Source organism: Saimiri boliviensis, chromosome 2 (assembly GCF_048565385.1).
Source record: "Saimiri boliviensis isolate mSaiBol1 chromosome 2, mSaiBol1.pri, whole genome shotgun sequence".
NCBI lineage: Eukaryota > Metazoa > Chordata > Mammalia > Primates > Cebidae > Saimiri > Saimiri boliviensis.
The window spans coordinates 180,814,437-180,836,424 of record NC_133450.1 but is presented as its reverse complement, the minus strand read 5'-3'; the positions used below and the strand labels follow the sequence as shown (position 1 = coordinate 180,836,424).

Below are 21,988 nucleotides of genomic sequence, written 5' to 3'. Positions count from 1 at the left end.
CTACTTCTTGATGCTTTGATGTGTGTTCCTTAAATAGAATAAGTGGGGAATAAATACTCAGCATACAAAAAATGTGTAAGTATAAAAATAACCAACTTCACATGCTAGGTTTTAAAAGGTACTAATCATTGTGTTTAAGAATTCCTTTGATCAGAATTTATGGAAAGGCCCTAGTCAACTCCCTATAGTTTCAGTTTCCTGCTTTATTCCAAATGAAACAAAGTTCGTCTTGTGAAACCTTGGTCACAGTCGGACATTATGAGCAAGCTTTGATTGTCAGACTTCTGCTGACTGTGAAAGCTAAATGGAGTCAGCAGTTTGCCTTCTGGGCTAAAACTGAGAAATATTTGTGAGAATAATAATAAAGCACAACATTTCCTCCACAGTTTCTAGGCTAATCAAAAAACTGAGGAGATATAGCCCCAAATTACCCTCTTCTGCCTAGCTGAAGAACATTACTAGAATGAACAAGGAGTTCCAGATGTATAGAGACCTCACCTGCAGGAGGCTTGCTGGATACTTATCCACCCTTCTTTTTTGGAAGTCCTTTACTTTGGAGCTGAAATTGATCCACCTTAGTTGAGCTCCTTTTTAGTTAAGTTTTGGCCATGATCTAGTTAGATACTGTCTTCCATGGCAGACATACTTACAGCCAAATTAAGAAATCAAAGCAATAAACAAACTTTCTCTTAACCGCTGCTGAAATAAATCAGAAATAAGATAACTGTTTCTTTATTTAACTGGTGATAGGTTGATTGGGCAAATTCTGCAAAGGAAGACAGTACTCTATGATGGAATTTATAAAAATGACTCACTTTACCATCAATTCAAAAATGAACAGTTAAGCATAAAGCGTATTATGAAACTTTTACATTGAACATAAAGAGTCATCTGCTTATAATTGAAAATATGTTTCCCTACCCTACCAAAGACATTTTTAAGGAGTGGTAAAATCATTAATCTGCTCCGGGACCCCACACATCTTGGTCTAGTGATGAACACATTTGAGGAAACCAGGAATTTGAGGAAACCAGGAATTCCTCAGGCTGCTTTAAGTTCTCTATCTCAGTGAAGAACACCAAGTCTCACCTCACTGTAAAAAAGTGTAAACAATCTGCGCTTCTCCTCTCCTACACCCTCCTACACCCTCCATAGCTGATTGTCTGTGAAGCAGTTCTGTTCTGCCTCAGAATACCTCTTGAATTTGTCCATTTACCCAACACTACACCCATGACCCTGAGAGTAACCACTATTTTTTTCTGACTTGAATTAACACAACAGTCTCCCGAGTTATCAGCTTCAAGTCTTTCCCTTGCGTGAGTCTGCTTTTCATGTTGGAATCAGACTCATGTTTCCAAAATGTAAATCTGATCATATCACTCTTTTGCATAAAACACTTTAAGGTGCTTGCCATTGCTCTTAGGATAAAGTGTAAACAGCTTATCACAGTTTATAACCCCCTTGCAAATCATTCCTCTCATTACCTCTTCAGCCTCTTTTCTCTCCTCAGTTTTTGTTCCAACGATTCTGAAGGACTTCGTCTCCAATTATAGAGTGTTTTTAATTGTTGCCATGCCTTTTCAAACACTATTCTCTGTGTCTGTACCTCTCTCCACCAAGGATGAGGGGAGGAGTGTAAATGGAAATATGTTGTTGCAGAGCTCCGGTATTTTACTTGAAGCAATTCAATATTAAAGTAGACTGTGAAGAAAATGTACAGATGCTCCTTGACTTATGATGGGTGACGTCCCAATGAACCTATTATAAGTTAAAGAGATAACACTGAAAATGCATTTAATATACCTAATCTCCCTAGCCCAACTTAAATGTGCTCAGAACACTTACATTAGCCTAAAGATGGACAATATCATCTAACAAAAAGCCTATTTTGTAACAGCATTGAAAATCTCATGTAATTTATTGAACACTGTACTGAAATGGGAAAAAATGGTCGTATGGGCACTCAAAATATAGTTTCTACTGAATGCATACTGTTTTCACATCATTGTAAAATTGAAACATTCTAAATCAACCATTATAAATTGGAGACCATCTGTAAACTTCAATCCCTAGAGGAATAAATAAAAATAAGATAAAATGTCGATTAAAAAGTCAAAAGAGGAATTGAAATACAAAACTAAAAAATCAGAGGGAATAAGGCAAGAAAGGAGAAATACGGGAACAAAAGACGCAAGGGACAAATAGACACCAGAGAGCAAAATGGCATCCCTCAGTATAACCATGTCAATGACTATATTCAATGTAAATGGACTAAGCAATATAATGAAGGGCAGAGATTATGAGACCAGATCCAAAAGAAAGAACTAACTCAACACATATGCACCAAGTGAAAAGAGAGAAAAAATTATACTACAAAAACATTGTTTAAGAAAGCTAGAGTGGCTATTTTAATCATTTAAAATGTCATACCACAGTTTGTGTGTTACAGATGACTCAATCACAGCTTAAGGAAAACAGCATTAAACTATACTGTGAACCGTGCAAAGGGTACTTGCTGTGGGGAAATTATTGCTGCAAGATAGAGAATCCTCAATGGCAAAGCAAATATTGTCTGTTTAGATATGTCTCAGGTCATGTTTTATTGAGTATTATTTCACCTCTGCTGCCAGGAAGTATTTGGCTGCAAGTGTGTTTCCAGTGGACTGTGAATACTGAAACATAATTGTTTGAAAATAGTTTCAGCTAAGATTTCCTAACCAGGACTCTGCTTCTCAGCATATTAGACTAGAAGAGCAACCAGATTTTAACAGCTTGTCTTTTTAAAAATCTTAATTCCAAAGTGGAAGAAAGCTGGTTGTTCTTGTATTTTCTTGAATATACTCCTTTTAATCATATATTTCAATATCCTGTTTTTGAAATTTTGAAATTTGAGGAATGAGCCAAAATGAAATAAACCCCAAAATATTATCTCAACAAAGATAAGTTAAAAACAAGGGCCATTGCTAGAGACAAATATGAACTCTTCCTAATGATAAATGATTGATACATCAGAAATTCAACATGTGCTTCATATCAGAGCTTTAACATACATGAAACCAAAATGTATAGAAGTCACGAAGATACAGACAAGTTCACATTCATAGTTAGTGATTTTAATAATACCCTTGTCTCAGTAATTGCTAGTGTAGCTAAAAATTAGCTCTTACTAATTTTACAAGAGCTGAACCACACAGTCAACCGCATTAGCCTTAATGACTTTTAAAGACTTAAACCTAATACTTAAAACCATAGAAACCCTAGACGAAAACCTAGGCAGTAACATTCAGGACATAGGCATGGGCAAAGACTTCATGACTAAAACACCAAAAGCAATGGCAACAAAAGCGATCTAATTAAACTAGGAGCTTCTGCACAGCAAAAGAAACTATCATTAGAGTGAACAGGCAACCTACAGAATGGGAGAAAATTTTTGCAATCTACCAATCTGAAAAAGGGCTAATATCCAGAATCTACAAAGAACTTAAACAAATCTACAAGAAGAAAACAACGCCATCGAAAAGTGGGCAAAGGATATGAACAGAAACTTCAAGAAAAGACATTTATGTAGCCAACAAATATATGAAAAAAAAGCTCACCATCACTGGTGATTAGAGAAACGCAAATCAAAACCACATTGAGATATCATTTCACACCAGTTAGAAGGGCGATCATTAAAAAAATCTGGAAACAACAGATGTGAAGAAATAGGAACACTTTTACACTGTTGGTGGGAGTATAAATTAGTTCAACCATTGTGGAATACAGAGTGGCGATTCCTCAAGGATCTAGAAATAGAAATACCATTTGACCCAACAATCCCATTCCTGGGTATATACCCAAAGGATTATAAATCATTCTATTAGAAAGACACATGCACATGTGTGTTCACTGCAGCACTGCTAATGATAGCAAAGACTTGGAACCAACCCAGATGCCCATCAGTGATAGACTGGATAAAGAAAATGTGGCACATATACACCATGGAATACTTGGCAGCCATAAGAAAGGATGAGTTCATGTCCTCTGCAGGGATATGGATGAATCTGGAAACCATCATTCTCAGCAAACTAATAAAAGAACAGAAACCAAACACCACATATTGTCACTCGTAAGTGGGAGTTGAACAATGAGAACACATGGACATAGGGAGGGAAACATCAAACAGGGCCTGTTGGGGGCTGGGGGTGGGATAGCTTAAGGAGAAATACCTAATGTAGATGACAGGATGATGGATTCAGCAGACCACCAAGGCATATGTATCTATGTAACAAACCTGCACATTCAGCAAATGTATCCCAGAACTTAAAGTATAATAATAATAAAAATAATTCTACACAAACTCTTTAGAAAAAAGAGAACAAGAAATTAAGGAATACTTATCTGCTGGTTTGGTAAGGACTGTATTGCAGTAGTCTCCCCTTATCCACAAGGAATATGTTCCAAGTTCCCTGGTGGACGCCTGAAACTGCAGATAGTACCAAACCCTGTAAACACTGTTTTTCCTTGTGTATGTACACCTACGATAAAAAATTACTAATAAAATAGAACAATTATAAAAAATATACTATAATCAAAGTTATACGAATGCAGTCTCTCTCACTCTCCTTTAAAATAACTACCGTACTCACCTTCTTTTGGACCACGGTTGAGCGTAACAAACCACAGAAAGCAAAATCATGGATATGGAGGGACTACTGTACTCTGTTACTTAAAGTATACAAACACATCACAAAGAAACTGAAAACTAGATTAAAATTCTCATCAAATAGACAAGTTATGGACCAAATATTAACAGAAAAATTCCAAAAAGTATTACAAATACAATATTCAATAAATGACAAAGTAGGCTTTATCCCAGAAGTGTGAGGTTGATTTAATCTTCAAAAATTGATCAGTATTACTTGCCATATTCAAAGAATAACAGAGAAAAACATTAAGATCATCTCTATAGATACAGAAGAGCATTTTTTCATTCAGTACTCACATGTACTTTTAAAAAATCTTAGTTAACTGAGAAAAAAAACACTTCCTTATCTTAACAAAGGTCATCTGTGAAAAACCCACAGTTAACATCAAACTTAATGGAGAAAAAACAATTAATGTTCCTATTTGACATTGTATGAGAGGTACTACCACATGCAAAAGATGCAAAAAAATAAAGTGTACAAATTAGAAAAGAATGAAACCATCTTTATTTGTAGATGACAATATATTTTTGACGGAAATGAAAGAATATCTAAAGATATGAAGATAGTGCAACATTCATGGATGGGAAAGTTGTTCAATATTGTCATAATATCATTTCTCCATAGACTTATTAATGGGATCAACACCATTTTTTGCCAATATCACAGAAAATTTCTTTAGAAATTGTCAAGTTGATGCTAAAATTTATAAAGAAATTCAAATGATCTAGAAAAGCCAAAGGACTTTTTGAAAAGACAACAAATATTGGATGACTAATACCATCTGATTTCAAGAATTAAACTGATGATAAAAAGCTATAGCAACCAAGAGAGCTGTACTGGCCTAACAGACATAGAAATTGGTGGAGCAGAATAGAAAACAGAAATGGAGAGGTACATATACGATCAACTGATTTTTGACAAATATCCTCAAGTAAGTTAACAGGAAAAGGAAATTATTTTTTTAAATTTATTTTTATTTATTTATTTATTTATTTATATTTTTGTAGAGACAGGGTCACACTGTCACCTATACTGGAGTGCAGTGGCAATCACAGCTCACTGCAGCTTCAAACTCCTTGGCTCAAGCAATCCTCCTACCTCAGCTTCCTGAGTATATAGGAGTACTACTCAGAAACATGCCATCATGCCTGGCTATTTTATTATTTTATTTTTTTGTTTTTGTAGATAGGGGAATCTTGCTATGTTGCCCAGGCTGATCTCAAACTCATGGCCTCAAGCCATCAAACCACCTCAACCTTCAGGAGTGCTGGGATTACAGGGGTGAGCCACCACATCTGGCTAGAAAGGGAAGTCTTTTTAAGAAATAACACTAAAAACTAAATAGCTGTAGGAGAGAAAAAAAAAATCTTCATTCCTACTTCATGCTATACACAGTTAGTTCAAAATGGATCACAGATTTGAATGCCAATAATAAAACTAAAAATTTTTAGGAGAAAATCTTCAAGACATTGGTTTAGGCAAAGTTTTCTTAAATAGAGCACACAGAGGCTAAATCATAAAAGGAAAAATGTTAAAATAGATTTAAATTTTAAAACTTCTGGTCTTTAAGAAATATGAAGAAAAGGAAGAGGTAAACCACAGATGAGCATAAAATATGCATAATATATTTATCTAATAAGGAACCTGTATTTATAATATATAAATATTTATTTCTCAATAATTAAAAAAAACAAAAGTGTGCAAAATGTTTAAAGATAAAATATACCAAAGAATCTACATATATGGACAATAAGCAGACGAAAAGATGCTCAGCATCACTAGTTATGAGGAAAATGCAATGAGAAAATATAGTCCCACTAGAATGGATAACATATAAAAGATGGTCAATATCCATGCTGGAGGCAATATGGAACACATGAAACTCTCTTGCACTGCTACTGGAAATGCTGAATGGTATAATATCTTTGGCAAAACATGTGCCTGTTTCTTATAAGCACTATACATATTCCTACCCTATGACCTATAAGTTTAATGTCTAGGTATATATTTTAAAAAAAACATAAGTATACATAAAGACATCTATATTAATAGTCATAGCAGCTCTTAGACACAGCCCAAGTTTCCAAAAACAGTTGAATTGATAAGCAAGTTGTTGTGACAAAATGGAATACTACCAGACATAAAAAAGAACAACCTACTGTTACATACAGCAATATAGTTGAAACTCAAAAACATTATGCTGAGTGAAAGATGCTGGATATAAGAGTATGTATTATATGATTTCATTCAATTAAAATTCTATAAAATGAATATTAATCTACAGTAACAATGCAGATCAGTGCTTGCTTTAAGCCAATAACAGAGGTTGGGATAGACTGAAAACAGGTACATATTATAAAATTGCTGATTTTTCTTCTAGTACATGTTTTCTTCTTACATTTGAATCTTTAATTCATCTGGAATTTATTTTGTTGGAAGAAGTAAAGTTAGTATGCAAATTTTCCCACAAAATATCAATCCAATCATTTTTATTTTTCTCGCTGACTTCAAATGCTATCCTTTAATATAAATAGAGTTTTCAAATATATTTAGATATAATTCCTGTTTTTGTTTTTTTGGACGGTTTATTTTTGTGTCAATCGTATGCTGATTTATTATTATAGCTTTGTGTTTGAATGCATTGTATGGCAGGTGTTTTCATAGTTTTTTAATGTTTCTGATGATTTTCATATATATTTTCTTCCAAATGAATGTTAGAATTAATTTTCCAAGCATAAAACATTATTCTGTAACATATGTTCTATGGAAAAAGAATTCATGTTTTTATAATATTTAATCTATCTATCTAAATACATGGTATATATCCCTCTTTTAGTAAGTTATTTTGATTCTTGATAGGGTTTAACTAGTTGTCATATTAGTCCTATGTATTTATTAAGTCTATACTAAGGAATTTGATGTTTTTTCGAGATGCCATGACTGAAATAATTTTTACAATAGTATATTCTAAATGCTTTATTTGTGTAGACAAGATAATTTCTAAATAATTATATATTTATTTCATAGTATGCTAATACACATATTCTATTGTTGTAATCATTTTAGTTGATTTCCATTGGTTTTCATGATACACATTAATTTGATCTCTGCATAATAGTTTTGCCATATTTCTTCCAAAAATTATAACTCTTATTTTCCTGTCTAACTGGTTTGCTAGCACTTTCTGGGCTTTTGCCTTGTTTCTACATTTGGAGGAAAATTTTCTAGTGATCTAGTGATTCACCGTTATGTTTGACCCTACTTGTTATTTTTTATTCATAAATTTGTTTAGATGTAGACATAGATATATAGGTCAACACTGTAATTGGATAATTATTTTCTTACTAATTGTTCCTTTACAGTTCAGGAATGAATGTCAAAGTTTATGAAGTACTTTTTTTTAATCTAAAACCATTGTTTCAAGCTACTTAACCTTAAGTAAAGTACGGTGTTTCTGGATAAAGTGTACCCCTGGGAACCCCAAGTTGAAAAGCAGAGCTCAATAATACACCTCTTATTATTCAGTTGAGTTCAGTGTCTGCTAAACTATCCACATGTAAAACATGCTCATTGATGATCTCATTTGTATCTATTTAATTATTTCTTCTCCCGTTCCTAAATATTTATCTCAAAATCATTTTAAAGGGCATTTTTATTATAGTCATCCTGTACCTTAATTCTGCCTCATTCCTACGAGTAACACAAAAACAATACAGAGAGGATGTATGTGGACCTTTTGTTTGCCTCTAATAAGAAAATCTCTTCATAAATTAAAATATGCTGAATTATGACAGATACGTATGTTAAAAGTAGAAAATGTACATATGAGGAAAAACATTTGAACACTTCATGTTGACTGTATTTTGTTTTGTATGTTGCACCGAAAGGCCCGATATTGAATGAAACTTCTGTTAGCTTTGTTTCGAATAGAGGATGATATCCTGGACATTAGTGATGCAGACACTGATTCACACTGAACTGCTTTCTTCTTAGCTGTTGACCTCTGTTTCTTTCATTTGAATTCAAAATAGAGCTTTTGAGTGTGAAATTTATTATCTCAAAGTCTGTCACACATTATCTTTATGTCTTTATAGTTGTCAAACTCTGAAACTGTCATGACAACTCTGGGAAGCTCTTACTATTATTATCCTCGTTGTCCCCATTTTACACCCAGGAAAACCGAAATACCGAGAGGTCAAATCACTTGACCAAGAACATTTTGCTCAGAAGGTCAACCCTCAGGTTTATGCCCAGATCCGACTGATTCCAAATCCAGCATCCTTTCCATAACACTTGTTGCCCTATTTATGCCTCTTCACCTATTTATATCCTAACTCAACTTTTCTTCCTCCCTTCTTCTGCCCCTTCTATGCAGGCCCGTGACCTAGGTGTAGACTAAGAAGTGGAGTCATGCTTCACACGGCCATATCATGCTGGCAGCCATTCCTGGGTCTGGCTGTGGTGTTAATCTTCATGGGATCCACCATTGGCTGCCCTGCTCGCTGTGAGTGCTCTGCCCAGAACAAATCTGTTAGCTGTCACAGAAGGCGGTTGATCGCCATCCCAGAGGGTATTCCCATCGAAACCAAAATCTTGGACCTCAGTAAAAACAGGCTAAAAAGTGTCAACCCTGAAGAATTCATATCATATCCTCTGCTGGAAGAAATAGACTTGAGTGACAACATCATCGCCAATGTGGAACCTGGAGCATTCAACAATCTCTTTAACCTGCGTTCCCTCCGCCTAAAAGGCAATCGTCTGAAGTTGGTCCCTTTGGGGGTATTCACGGGGCTGTCCAATCTCACCAAGCTCGACATTAGTGAGAATAAGATTGTCATTTTACTAGACTACATGTTCCAGGATCTACATAACCTGAAGTCTCTAGAAGTGGGGGACAATGATTTGGTTTATATATCACACAGGGCATTCAGTGGGCTACTTAGTTTAGAGCAGCTCACCCTGGAGAAATGCAACTTAACAGCAGTACCAACAGAAGCCCTGTCCCACCTCCGCAGCCTCATCAGCCTGCATCTGAAGCATCTCAATATTAACAATATGCCCGTGTATGCCTTTAAAAGACTGTTCCACCTGAAACACCTAGAGATTGACTATTGGCCTTTACTGGATATGATGCCTGCCAATAGCCTTTACGGTCTCAACCTCACATCCCTTTCAATCACCAACACCAATCTGTCTACTGTACCTTTCCTCGCCTTTAAACACCTGGTATACCTGACTCACCTTAACCTCTCCTACAATCCCATCAGCACTATTGAAGCAGGCATGTTCTCTGACCTGATCCGCCTTCAGGAGCTTCATATAGTGGGGGCCCAGCTCCGCACCATTGAACCTCACTCCTTCCAAGGGCTCCACTTCCTACGCGTGCTCAACGTGTCTCAGAACCTGCTGGAAACTTTGGAAGAGAATGTCTTCTCTTCCCCTAGGGCTCTGGAGGTCCTGAGCATTAACAACAACCCTCTGGCCTGTGACTGCCGCCTTCTCTGGATCTTGCAGCGACAGCCCACCTTGCAGTTTGGTGGCCAGCAACCCATGTGTGCTGGCCCAGACACCATTCGCGAGAGGTCATTCAAGGATTTCCATAGCACTGCCCTTTCTTTTTACTTTACCTGCAAAAAACCCAAAATCCGTGAAAAGAAGTTGCAGCATCTGCTAGTAGATGAAGGGCAGACAGTCCAGCTAGAATGCAATGCGGATGGAGACCCACAACCTGTGATTTCCTGGGTGACACCCCGAAGGCGTTTCATCACCACCAAATCCAATGGAAGAGCTACTGTATTGGCAGATGGCACCTTGGAAATCCGCTTTGCCCAGGATCAAGACAGTGGGATGTATGTTTGCATCGCTAGCAATGCTGCCGGGAATGACACCTTCACAGCCTCCTTAACTGTGAAAGGATTCGCTTCAGATCGCTTTCTTTATGCGAACAGGACCCCTATGTACATGACCGACTCCAATGACACCATTTCCAATGGCACCAATGCCAATACATTTTCCTTGGACCTTAAAACAATACTGGTGTCGACAGCTATGGGCTGCTTCACATTCCTGGGAGTGGTTTTATTTTGTTTTCTTCTCCTTTTTGTGTGGAGCCGAGGGAAAGGCAAGCACAAAAACAGCATTGACCTTGAGTATGTGCCCAGAAAAAACAATGGTGCTGTTGCAGAAGGGGAGGGAGCTGGACCCAGGAGGTTCAACATGAAAATGATTTGAGGGCCCACCCCTCATACTCCTGTCTTTTTGCCAATGTTGGTAATCAGTAAGACAGTATGACACAGGAAATTACTAGATTAAGAGGCAGCCGTGTGCAGCTGTCCCTGTGTCAAAAGAAGGGTCTATGGAAGCAGGAGGACTTCCAATGGATACTCTTCATCAAAAGGCAGGCAGGCATGTGTCACAGCCCTCCACACAGTGGGATACTAAATGTTTGCATTGCAAATATTGGCATTCTGGGGATCTCAGTAATGAACCTGAATCTTTGGCTCACACTCATGGACAATTATTCAGCATTTTCTACCACTGCAAAAACAAAAGAAAAAATAAGAACAACCTACAGTGTAGGATTTACATATTAAAAAGACACATTGGTCTAAAATATACTCTACAGAAAAATTTGTATCTATGATTATCATTTGTTAAAGCCTTGCATCATACCATATTGTTGGTTCAGCACCACAAAAAGATCAATATATTCTTTTCTTTTTTTTTTTTGAAACATATATGCTGTACATGTTTTAAAGCAATATGAATGAGAAGTTGTGCTTTTAGTTACTCACCACTATAGATCCAAGTGTGATTTCACCTTCCGTTACCGACAGATGACCCTGAGACTAGATCCCTGGAGTTCTGGGCGGAGATATGTTGAGAGATGTGTTTGTCTGATGTAGGATGCCAAGAAACAGGACCCAAGGCAAAACTGCTCAACTCTGTTAACTTCTGTTACTATAAATAAAGGCATGTGCCTAGTTTTGATACAGAATGGAATATTTTTTATACTTGTAATATCACACTGGACCAGTTTACTGTAAAAAAGCCCTGGTTTCTCCAGAAGGTGGTGCACCACTAGATGTACCTGTGAAATGCAAGGTAGGTGTTAATAATGAAAATGATCCATTTAATCACTCCTTGATTTTACTTTCCAGTCACTACTAGCAGGTTAATACAAATGGAAGAAGAGGTAATGGTTACAAATAACCATAGGATAATATTCACCAGTAGCTAAAATCAAGAATTCAGATTTCAAAGGCTCTCTGAATAAGAAAGAGTTCTTCTCAGATGCCAACACAGGGTGATACATGCATCACATGATGTTAATGCAAACAAGAATCTCTTTAAAACATGACAGCTGCCTGCGTGCTATACTGCTGCTAGTGAAGAGAACACCTAGCTTCTGCCACTCTGATGTTCTCTATTTGAATGCTGTACACACAGTATTACTTTGAATAGACAATTTCAGGGTTTCTTCCTGCTTCCTTACCAATTAGATTTTGAGTTTTACTTTGAAAATTATCTTGTGTAAAACAGAGGAATTTGTCTTGTTTTTTAAGAACTGAGAAAAAACAAGATGGATTTTTTAAAAATTACTGATTTTTTTCCTCTACTGAGGAAAAAGCAAGATTATAGCCCTATAAATATGTTAAGTTGTGCTGATTTTCTTTCTCTCTCTGACCCAAGAATATTTGTCCACTTCACTTTGTATTAATGACTGTTACTCAAAGTTAAACATTCCAATTTTTAAAAACTGGTGTCATGCCATGACCACCAGTGATCTGGTTCAATGGAGGCATAGATTCATTTGGCTAAATAGTCAGTGAATGACTTTCAAAGCGTATGGTTATATGATCTGAGAAAGCATTGAATGTGGACTGTGTTCATGAAATGTCACATATTTAGTCAGCATAGAACTGGTAGGAAATATCTAGGTCACATTTTGAATAACATGTAAGCCGGAGTATAAGGTCTTTGGGGTTTGCTTCTTGACATTGGATTGGTGGGTTGATATTCAAAAGGCTGGGTTTTTTTAGTTTGAAATTTGAAATTTTGAAGAACTTTAATTAAATTAAATTGAATACAGTAAAAATAGGACAAGCCCAGAAATTGGTTTGCCAATCAGATAGCAACAGTGAAACCCATTTTTCCCTTCATAAAAGGTGGAAAATACCATGAAAGATTAAAGAATTACCTGTTCAATTCATTTTTCATGTGACTTTTCTGGTGATTATCATAGATCTTTTAAAATTTTATTTCCCATTTGTGCCAAATACCTTATTTATATCAAACAATGAAAATCAAGCTCTGCTGCAAACTTTATCACTAATCCAACTTGTGTGCCAATGGAATGCGGCCTTTAAAATTTAAAGATTAACAAAGTTAAAGTAGAGATTTCCAAGAAACTTCCCAAAGTGAATAGAAGCTACTTTATTTTGCAGCACTGTCTGAAGTAGTATTCAACTAATTGTCAAAAAAGAAAGAGAAACCTTGAGCAATTAATAAAAAGGCTTTGTGTTTCTGATGGCTCTTTTGTCAAAATAAAAGTTGGCCAAAAACAGCTGAGTAAAATGAAATTGGATTAAAATGTACCCATCCATAAAAAAGACTTAGCTATTATTCATTCCACTGGAAGAAAAGAGATTGGGTTTTCTCAGAGGTCCCATATTCTGATCTATGGAACAATATTTATTTAAGATATTTCTAAGCATTTTTCCAAAAAAAGAGTCCTGTTGACCCAATATATTAGAGAAATGCATTCTGTAACCACCTTTAGAGATTCAAAGTCTATATGAGCCTAATAAATCCTCCAAAAAGTCCTGTAAACAAGAATCCTGTTTAATATTGTTTATTTTTGGGCTTCACTAATTTATATGAGCAGGAAGCACTTTCTGTCATGCTGTAACTGTTAAGATTTTCAAAAACTAGATCTCCATAGAACCCAGACTGGTCAACTTTAGACTAGAGTAGTACTCTGCTGAAGTATTCCTCAACCTAATGTTTCTAATAAGAGTAAAAATACTGTTTGAATTGGCCTTCGATAGATTACAAAAAAAAAAAATTACCTGTGTCAGGGTTCAGATCATAAAAATATATGGACCAGATATTTCCAGGGCAATTGGCTACTTTTTCCCTGAAGCATCCATCATAGTAATGGATTAACAGGTAACTAAATGGACGTTCAACTTTCTACACCCTCACTCTTAGAGCAGATCTTGGGGTCCTCTTTGTGTCTTGTATCCATTGACTGAAACACTGGTGCTTTAGTACTCAGTTTCACAAAGGGATTCATGAATTTTCCCTTATGGCTTCTGATTACCTCTTTGTTATATCAACTAGGGCATGGTAGAGCATAACAGCTCATACCAGAACATGGGTCATGTTATTTGCTTAGATATGACATCTCTGAGTCATTTTCTTCCTGGAGGCTTTGTTTCAAAGTATCCCAGGAAGAAATATGGTTGTTTGGCCCAGCATGTCATTCCAGTTGGTTTTCATTCCACTCTGGTTTTGCTCAACCTTCTCAGAAATTTTGCTTATTACTGACAACTCCCTTAGGAAAAACACATTCAGAAGTTGCTCTATTTAGGATGCGTATTTTTTTCATTGTTCTGTCAAATAGTTTGTACTCCTCAGTTGTTACAGGAGTCCAGAAGTTGCAATCTTCTGCGACTTTTAAAAAAAGAATTATTTAAATGTCATTTGCATTGAAGCCTGACTTTTGTCACTTTACTCTGGTATGAACACATGCATTTTTATATCAGAGGTACAAAAGGGAGGAGGTGATCTTGGAGAAATAAAGTTTAGTTGAGTCTCATGTAAATTAACTTACACTTCCAGGCTCTCTCTTCATCTCTGTGTCGAGGACGTTTAACTTCGGGCGATGTGCTCAGAACAACACATCTGTTCAATAACACTGAATATGTCTTCAGGGTTTCTAGAAAAGAAAAAAGAACTACATAATTTTCAGCTTAGAAGTCTAAGACCAAATATAAAGATGTATCAAAAATTTAAAGAAGGTTCAAGGGAGACACTTAGACCCATTTTAATCCTGTTTTCTTTATTGCCAGTTTTTATACTTATTATCTCCTACTTGAAGAATCAGAGACTATGTTCTTCCTTGACTTTCAATGGTGTCCTTTTTATACCTTTTTTTCTATGACCCAGTCACCTGTAGCTCACATGAGCTATTAAATGGATTTTGTGGCATCTGGATCTAGTAACAAATGGGACCAAAGCCATTCATTCTACTTGGCACTTAGGTAAAGATTTATTATCTCTCTTACTATAATTAACATTCATTATTTGTTAGACTCATACAGCATGTGCCTGGTTATTTCCATTGATTTTCCACCATCGGCTTTGGGAGCTCCATTCAATTCCTTTCAGCTACAACCCTTGATATTTTCTGATGGAGGAGTTTGGGGATTATTCTGCCTTTAGGTGTAGAAAGCCTTGGGGAATGAAATGTTATTTGACTTGTTGATTTTTTGGATTTTCTGTTTTGGTTAGCCAACAGAGGGTGTTTCTTGGTACTCTGGCAAACCCTTGATAGGAATTTCTCAGTGATGCTCCCCTTTTCCCCTTCAGACGCCATTCCCAAGAGAGCCTTCTCATTTACACTGCAGCTGGGAAAGGACAGCTTTACAGCATAGGTCTACAAGATGAAATGATAGCTGAGTGCTGTGATCTTTAGCTCCATTAACGTAATAAACACTGGGTCCAGGGGCCATATATCTAGGCTTGCAAGGTTTAGCCAAGTAAACAATGTTTTAAATCAACAATTAATGACAGGTTTTCGACTCTCAAGTTGGTTTGTCTGTTTGGAGAACAATAAGTCTAACTGCATGTTTTCTCCCAAAATGGTAGGGACTAGATAGAACTTCCTTATCTTGCATGAGATTTTTAGCAGATGGCCTGGGATAAAATGTTTCCAACAACAACAACAAAAGACATAATTAAGATATTTGTAAAAGGTTTATTTTTCTAAAATAGGACTGGGACTGAGGTTCCTCTTTCCAGATTTGGGAGTTTCATCATGACAAGCTTGCCTGTGCCCTGTACTGCCCTTTTCAAGTTTCTCAAGGTCTTTAATATAGCTTCTCCCTCCCTGACCCCCTTCTCCCTGGAGAACATCCTGAATAGGAAGGAGAAAAAGAGCAGGAACTAAACTCCCCTGAGACCCCACAGAAGGAGAAAAGCATTGGTCTTCCCCTACATGGGCTCCTTTCCTGATACAACAACTGAAATGATCCTTCCCTCTCCTCCTCTGCCTACTCACCACTGTCACTTCTCAGCTGCTGCCTCACCTCATCAATGAATGCTCTCTCCAGGGACAAGTCTTCTTTCATTGGTAACTGAGATTCTTGGGTAATTGTTAAACTGGAAATTGCTTTAAGAAAAAAAACCCTCCAGCTATCTCACATAACACTTTAAAAGTTAAGACTTACCATTCACATAATCACAAGCTGACAGCAATCTGCAGGTTGAGTGATTCTGATTTTTTTCCTCTCCCTCTTCCAGAAGCAGGTGGGTTGATATAATGCCAGCCTTAAATAGAAAGCTTTATTTATAGCCTTAGCAGAATGAGTAAAGAGCTGGCATAATCAAGAGAGTACTTCATATTTTAAGGAAGGCTTTATCTTTAATATGCAAAATAGTCAATAGAAGACAACAAAAAAATGCAAATTTATGTTTTACTAAATTGCTTAACTAAATTAATTCCAATAAAGTTCAAAAGATAACTGTCCATACTGAAGATGGGTCAGAGTCAAATACTTTATACCTGTTCTAAAAGGACCCAAAAGAAAGCAGAAATTTAATTGCCATGTTAACTTACGTTATTTTGTTGCATACCTCCTATTATAAATTGCTTTAATATCTTTAATCTACACTGCAATATATACAATAAAATCAACAATACAATATAATCAAATAATAATTATACTGGAGATTAATTCAGACTTGAAAAATAAATTTCATTCTTTACAACAAGGTATGTCCAGCAGCAAACCGACTTATATACATATCTATATGATAACAAGAGATTGGAATTGAATCATGAACAAACTTTGTATAGAGGCTATTTGGAAGAAAACATGCCCTTTTTCTCCCCAGTTATAAAATCAGGTATATCATAAACACCTGAGCTGCTTCATACACAAGACAGTTGTCTTCACATTTTTTCCATATGGTATAGAATGACCCAAATCATAATTAATTTAAAAGCTACTGTTTATATATACATATATAAATATGTGGGGAAGGGTGGTTTGATTTTTTATAAGTGTTTATAACCGTTTTAAAAGTTGATAAGCTTGTACAGGAGAAAAAGAAAGAAACAATATCTATCTGTGTTTTCCCTTAATGTCTTTTATCAAAAATCCTATTTTGAGACTATCTCATGATTAAAAGTTAATAATCAACAACCTAACAAAACTTTTTCTAAATAAGCCTGATAGTTTGTTTTTGTTTTGGAAAATTTAATGCTAATGACAAGAGTATCTTGACTAAGTTTTGCATCTCATTAGCTATTATTGCTTAATTGTTGTGGGCATGTTTTTTTTTTAACATGTAAAAACTAGTTAACTTATTTTATAACATGTAAAATAAGTTAAGAAAACATGTTTTCTTTGCTGATGAAAGGGCTTAAGCAGCTGACATCTCGGTTAAATTCACTGAGGTATTGATATGAAATGCAATGCAGGACAATTGGAGTCATATAAAAAATATTTTCTTATTGAGAAAAGTAGGTTACATGGGTCTTACAGGGAACATGAGGTAGCACTGTATTAATCAGCAACCTGCAATACTGTCAGAGCCCAAGCAGGTCCAGTGGTAACTCATTCAAATGCTAAGGTGAATGGAGACAACTCGGAGAGGAATCAAAAGACAAGCTATCCAGCTACAGAAGCAAAGTTACAGAGGGGTCAGAGTTCAACCTGCTGGGTATCCAAATTTATGTAATATCAGCCACAGTCTAAAAATATTCTTCTTCAGTGGAGCTAAATCCTGTATCACTTGCAAAAGTATCCCAAATTCATTTGACTTAATTACATAAGCAAGTAATGGGCATAACTTAAGGCATGAAATCTATTTGAGCAAAAAGTGAAGGGTTCAGTAAGCCATACATACACCACCACCATCTAGTTTTTCTTTCTTAGTTAGCCTTCTCTCAGCCAAATGATTCAAAACATTGTGTCAGGTAGGAAGGCACAAAAAAATTAAAAAGAGAAACATCTTCAGTCTTCAAGCAAATTGAAACAAGGGAAAGAGAAAATTGTCTAAAGAGGAAGTGAATTGAAAATTTAGAAACTCCTCGGGCTGAGACTGAAGGTGCTCGCTTTACCTTTTGTACTTGAGCGACTGGGCTTCAGGGAGATGTATTCAGGTAGGTGTCATCATCTAGGATATCATATTCACTCTCTGTGGCTCATTAGGTGACTTCCAGTGAAGGAGGAGGAGGTGGAGAAAGAAGCAGAAAGCTGACAATAATGGTACCTGGAAGTCACATTGTTAGATAACGAGAAATTAGGACTCACCTCCAGGAAGCAACAGACACACAAATACTAAGACTGTTAGCTAAAAATCAGAAAAGGTCCCTTTGCTATTTACTGTGTTTTTTTTGTTGTTGTTGTTTGAGAGCGAGTCTCACTCGGTCACCAGGCTAGAGTACAATGGCGCGAACTCGGCTCACTGCAACCTGTGCCACCCAGATTCCAGCGATTCTCTACCCTCAGCCTTCAGAGTAGCTGTGATTACAGGTGCCCACCACACCTGGCTAATTTTTATATTTTTTTAGTAGAGACGGAGGCTTCACCATGTTGGCCAGGATGGTCTCAATCTCCTGACCTGATGATCCTCCCTCCTCAGCCTCCCAAAGTGCCGGAATTGCAGGCGTGAGCCACTGTGCCTAGCCTGCTATTCTTTAATTGGAAAATGAAGAGCTTTCCCCTAGAAAGAGAATTTCTTCTTGAAAATTTTCTGTTAATACCAGAGCTGCTCTGGTCAGTCATATCTCTAACAGTGGGCTTTTATTTTATGCTACTAAATCAATATGACTGAAACAAAGAGCCATTTCCCATGAACATAGTTTTGAATGTGTTGGGTATACATCTCTGCCAATCAATATTAGGAGTTGTCCAGTAAACTCAGCAATCAGGGATAAGATGGTCCCAATACTTCAGGACTTGTACTTAAACAATGGGAAGAAGATAATATAATGAAGTTAAGGCTATACTCAGTGGCCTGGCTTCTGGCTCTGCACTTTATAGATTTTCTGATCATGTATGACTTCGTAAATTTAGAAGTTCATCATAGTTTTGTGTTACTGTTGTTTGGTTTCTTCTTTCTCCCGTTTTCCTCTGTCATGAACATACTGCCCTTGCTAGATGGCTGTCAGTGTTTTTGTGTTGTTCAATACAGTCGAAATAAAAATTAGGAGTTTCTACCTACTCCCTTTAAGGCAGATAAGCTTACTGTACAACCCTATATTCCTTTCTTAATTACTTCATTATCAGACCTAAAACACAGGAGGTGAAGACTCATGTGGAATAAAGCAAAGTTAAGGAGAAAATTGAGAAACCGGAGGGGAAATTTACCTACTATTTCTGCCACTGATTGGTGGAAAAATCTGAAAACACTGGCTTCTAGGGCTTGTCACACTGGTGCCTTTCATCAACTCTTATAAATAACTAAATGCAAAAATTATGATCCTCTATCAAAAAAAATTGGATTGGGAAGGAGCTCCCTTATTACAGCTATGCAGGCATGGTTTTATTCCATAATATTGTCATTGGTAAATCAGCACATGTCAATAAATCTCTCAAAATAGTCTATCTATTTTAATGGCAGAATGACACATATATATGTATATAGTACTAAGAACCATCTGGAGAAAAGGACAAAGATAAGGCAGATGGAAAATGTGGATTCTTACTCTTCTGTTTGGCTGCTAATAAAGAAAACTAAGAACTCACGTGAATCACCAGAGTGTCAGGGTCTCAGAGCTGAAAACCCAAGGAGTCTCTACAAAAATAACAGACTGCTAGAGAGGATACCTCTTTGATTGAAATACCTAAATCTTTTATGTGATTGCAAAAGCTATATCTATAGTGAATAGTTTTGTATTGTCACATTTGGAGATAAATTTGATTACTAGATCCCCATCTAAGGCAGAAGTGACATTGTCATATTGGTAGATAAATGTGTTTGCCTGATCCCCATCCAAGGCAGAGGTAGCATTTATGTGAACCCTTTTCTAACTACCGCATCACTATCCATATTATTTCCAAGCACAAGAGATCAAGTATGCTGGAACCATAGCACAGAGGCAATTCACTACATCTAGTCTATTCCTGTAGCCATGGGCTATTAGCTGGATGTACAAAAGACTAATAGGTTACATCCATTCTATACATGCAGAGCTCTGAGAAAAGTTAAACCAACACTTCTTCAAACCTGCACACACAAATCCATTCTGTGGCATCCAGTGTTTCTTTAAGCCTCATGCTGTATTAGTACTAACATCCTACAGGGAATTAATTCACTGAGCACAGAACAAATGTATAATGCAAAGAGATTACCAAGTCTGCTCCACCACCTTGATTTATATAAGCTCTTCTATTTTAGCAACACCTGGAGAATCCAGTGGTCTGTGCTTCCACGGTCTCAAGAGCCCTTCATGGCACTGCTGTAAGAAAGTTGCTGGCTTTAATGCAGGGCTGGTTTCAACATAGGGCAGCTGTTTTCTGCTGTGAGTCTTTTGGGGGAAAAAAAAAATAGGTTCATCGAAATCGAAAGTAACTGACAAATGTATCCTGGCTAGTGAGTCTAGGGAGAGTAGTTCATTGTTCAGGTAGTTCAATATATTTTCAAAAGAGCATTTTATACAATTGAAGAGCACAAGCATTTCAAATAAATGGCAATGATCATATAAGCATATATGATAGTTTAATTGCAGAGAAAATGGGTGATGTTTGTGCATATCACACTGCCTTGAATATTGATCTGGAGTTCATTTCCAAATTGATAAGTAAATACATTCTATATTGAAAATGATTTTAAATGTCTTTGTATTTATCTTTTTTAAATACGGCCAATAATTGGCTTAAATACATGCCCACAGAATATTCAGAAATCTACTCAGTTCTTTCCTTCTCATCCTTGATTAGAAGTTAAAAATCAGATTCCTCTGGCTTTGTTTTAAAAGATACAGAAAATTTAGTTTTCCACCTATCCAAGCACAATCTCCTTTCATTCATTTACTCATTTATTTAATTATGTAACATCTACTGAGTATCCATTATCATAGGAATTGAACAGCCCATCACTGAAGTCGTCACCAAACTGTGATTCAAACGTTAATCCTGTGTTTCTCCACATTAACTCCTTTGGCTTCCATACTGATTGCAACCTGTGTCTCATTCTAACATCTAAATCATGTGGTTTAGAGACAGGCCTTACAGTCCACCAGGCCAGGCACAATCCTGGCGTCAAGGACCTACCTGCTTTAATGATCCACTCTCAGGGAGTCAGAACAGTTAAATATTAAGAAGACAAGGATCTGGAGTAAGAGTCCCTAGGGCTGTGTCACTGGATTCATGTTTCTTTATGGGCAAGCTACTTGACATCTCTGCATCCCCATCTCTCAAAATAACCATAACACTACCTACCTCACAAGGGTGCTGTGAGGCTTACCATGAAAAGCATGAGGAAATGGTATGTAGAATTGGGGACCTAGTAGAAAGGTGCTACAGGATTACAGTAACTAGATGTCATTGAGTATGAACCCCGCTTTCCCTAGGAGCCCCAGGTCTGCCAGAATATGTCTAATCTCTTTACAACTAAAATCTAAAATGGTGTTGGCCATGGATTGGCTTGGTTTATCTTTAATGTCATTGATTTTTACAAAATTCATAACAACACCCTTTTTCTTGGAGAGATGCTGGATTGAAGAAATTATTAATTTTAACAAAGGAGAACAAAAATGATTCACTTCCAGGTGCTGGGTGTGGGAAAACAGTTATTTATTTCAATAGGAAACAAGAGTTTGAATGGGTATCTTCAAGGGGATGCATTTTATTGGAGACATTGATTGCCTGGGGCTTTCTGTTTTCAGTCTGACTCCCCAGCTTTCTGTATCATTGTTTTAACATACATCCCCTTTTCTCCTTTATTGGAAGAGAAGCTGTAATTCTCATTTCATGATAATTCTTTTCATTCAGTCTGTTTTGCTCAAAGGACAAATTCTTTTCAATAACTATTGTAATTATTTTCTTAGAGGGCCATTTTTA

The 21,988-nt window shown here is 36.4% G+C and overlaps 1 protein-coding gene and 1 long non-coding RNA gene across 2 annotated transcripts in view; one reads left to right on the top strand and one right to left on the bottom strand.

Annotated features, from left to right (window-relative positions):
* LINGO2 (leucine rich repeat and Ig domain containing 2) overlaps nt 1–11,489 on the top strand; it is a 342,878-nt gene extending 331,389 nt beyond the window's left edge. Inside the window, exon 2 of the mRNA XM_010350422.3 lies at nt 9,064–11,489. Within this exon, the coding sequence (XP_010348724.1) occupies nt 9,099–10,919 (1,821 nt within the window). The 5' untranslated portion in view covers nt 9,064–9,098 and the 3' untranslated portion in view covers nt 10,920–11,489. The remainder of the gene's footprint in view (nt 1–9,063) is intronic.
* LOC141583743 (uncharacterized) overlaps nt 1–20,361 on the bottom strand; it is a 32,751-nt gene extending 12,390 nt beyond the window's left edge. Inside the window, exons 1-5 of the long non-coding RNA XR_012516625.1 lie at nt 20,279–20,361; nt 18,043–18,194; nt 16,145–16,244; nt 11,483–14,631; nt 1,485–4,465 (exon numbers count right to left, since the gene is read on the bottom strand). This is a non-coding gene — a long non-coding RNA (uncharacterized LOC141583743). The remainder of the gene's footprint in view (nt 1–1,484; nt 4,466–11,482; nt 14,632–16,144; nt 16,245–18,042; nt 18,195–20,278) is intronic.
* Nucleotides 20,362–21,988: the final 1,627 nt, after the last annotated feature.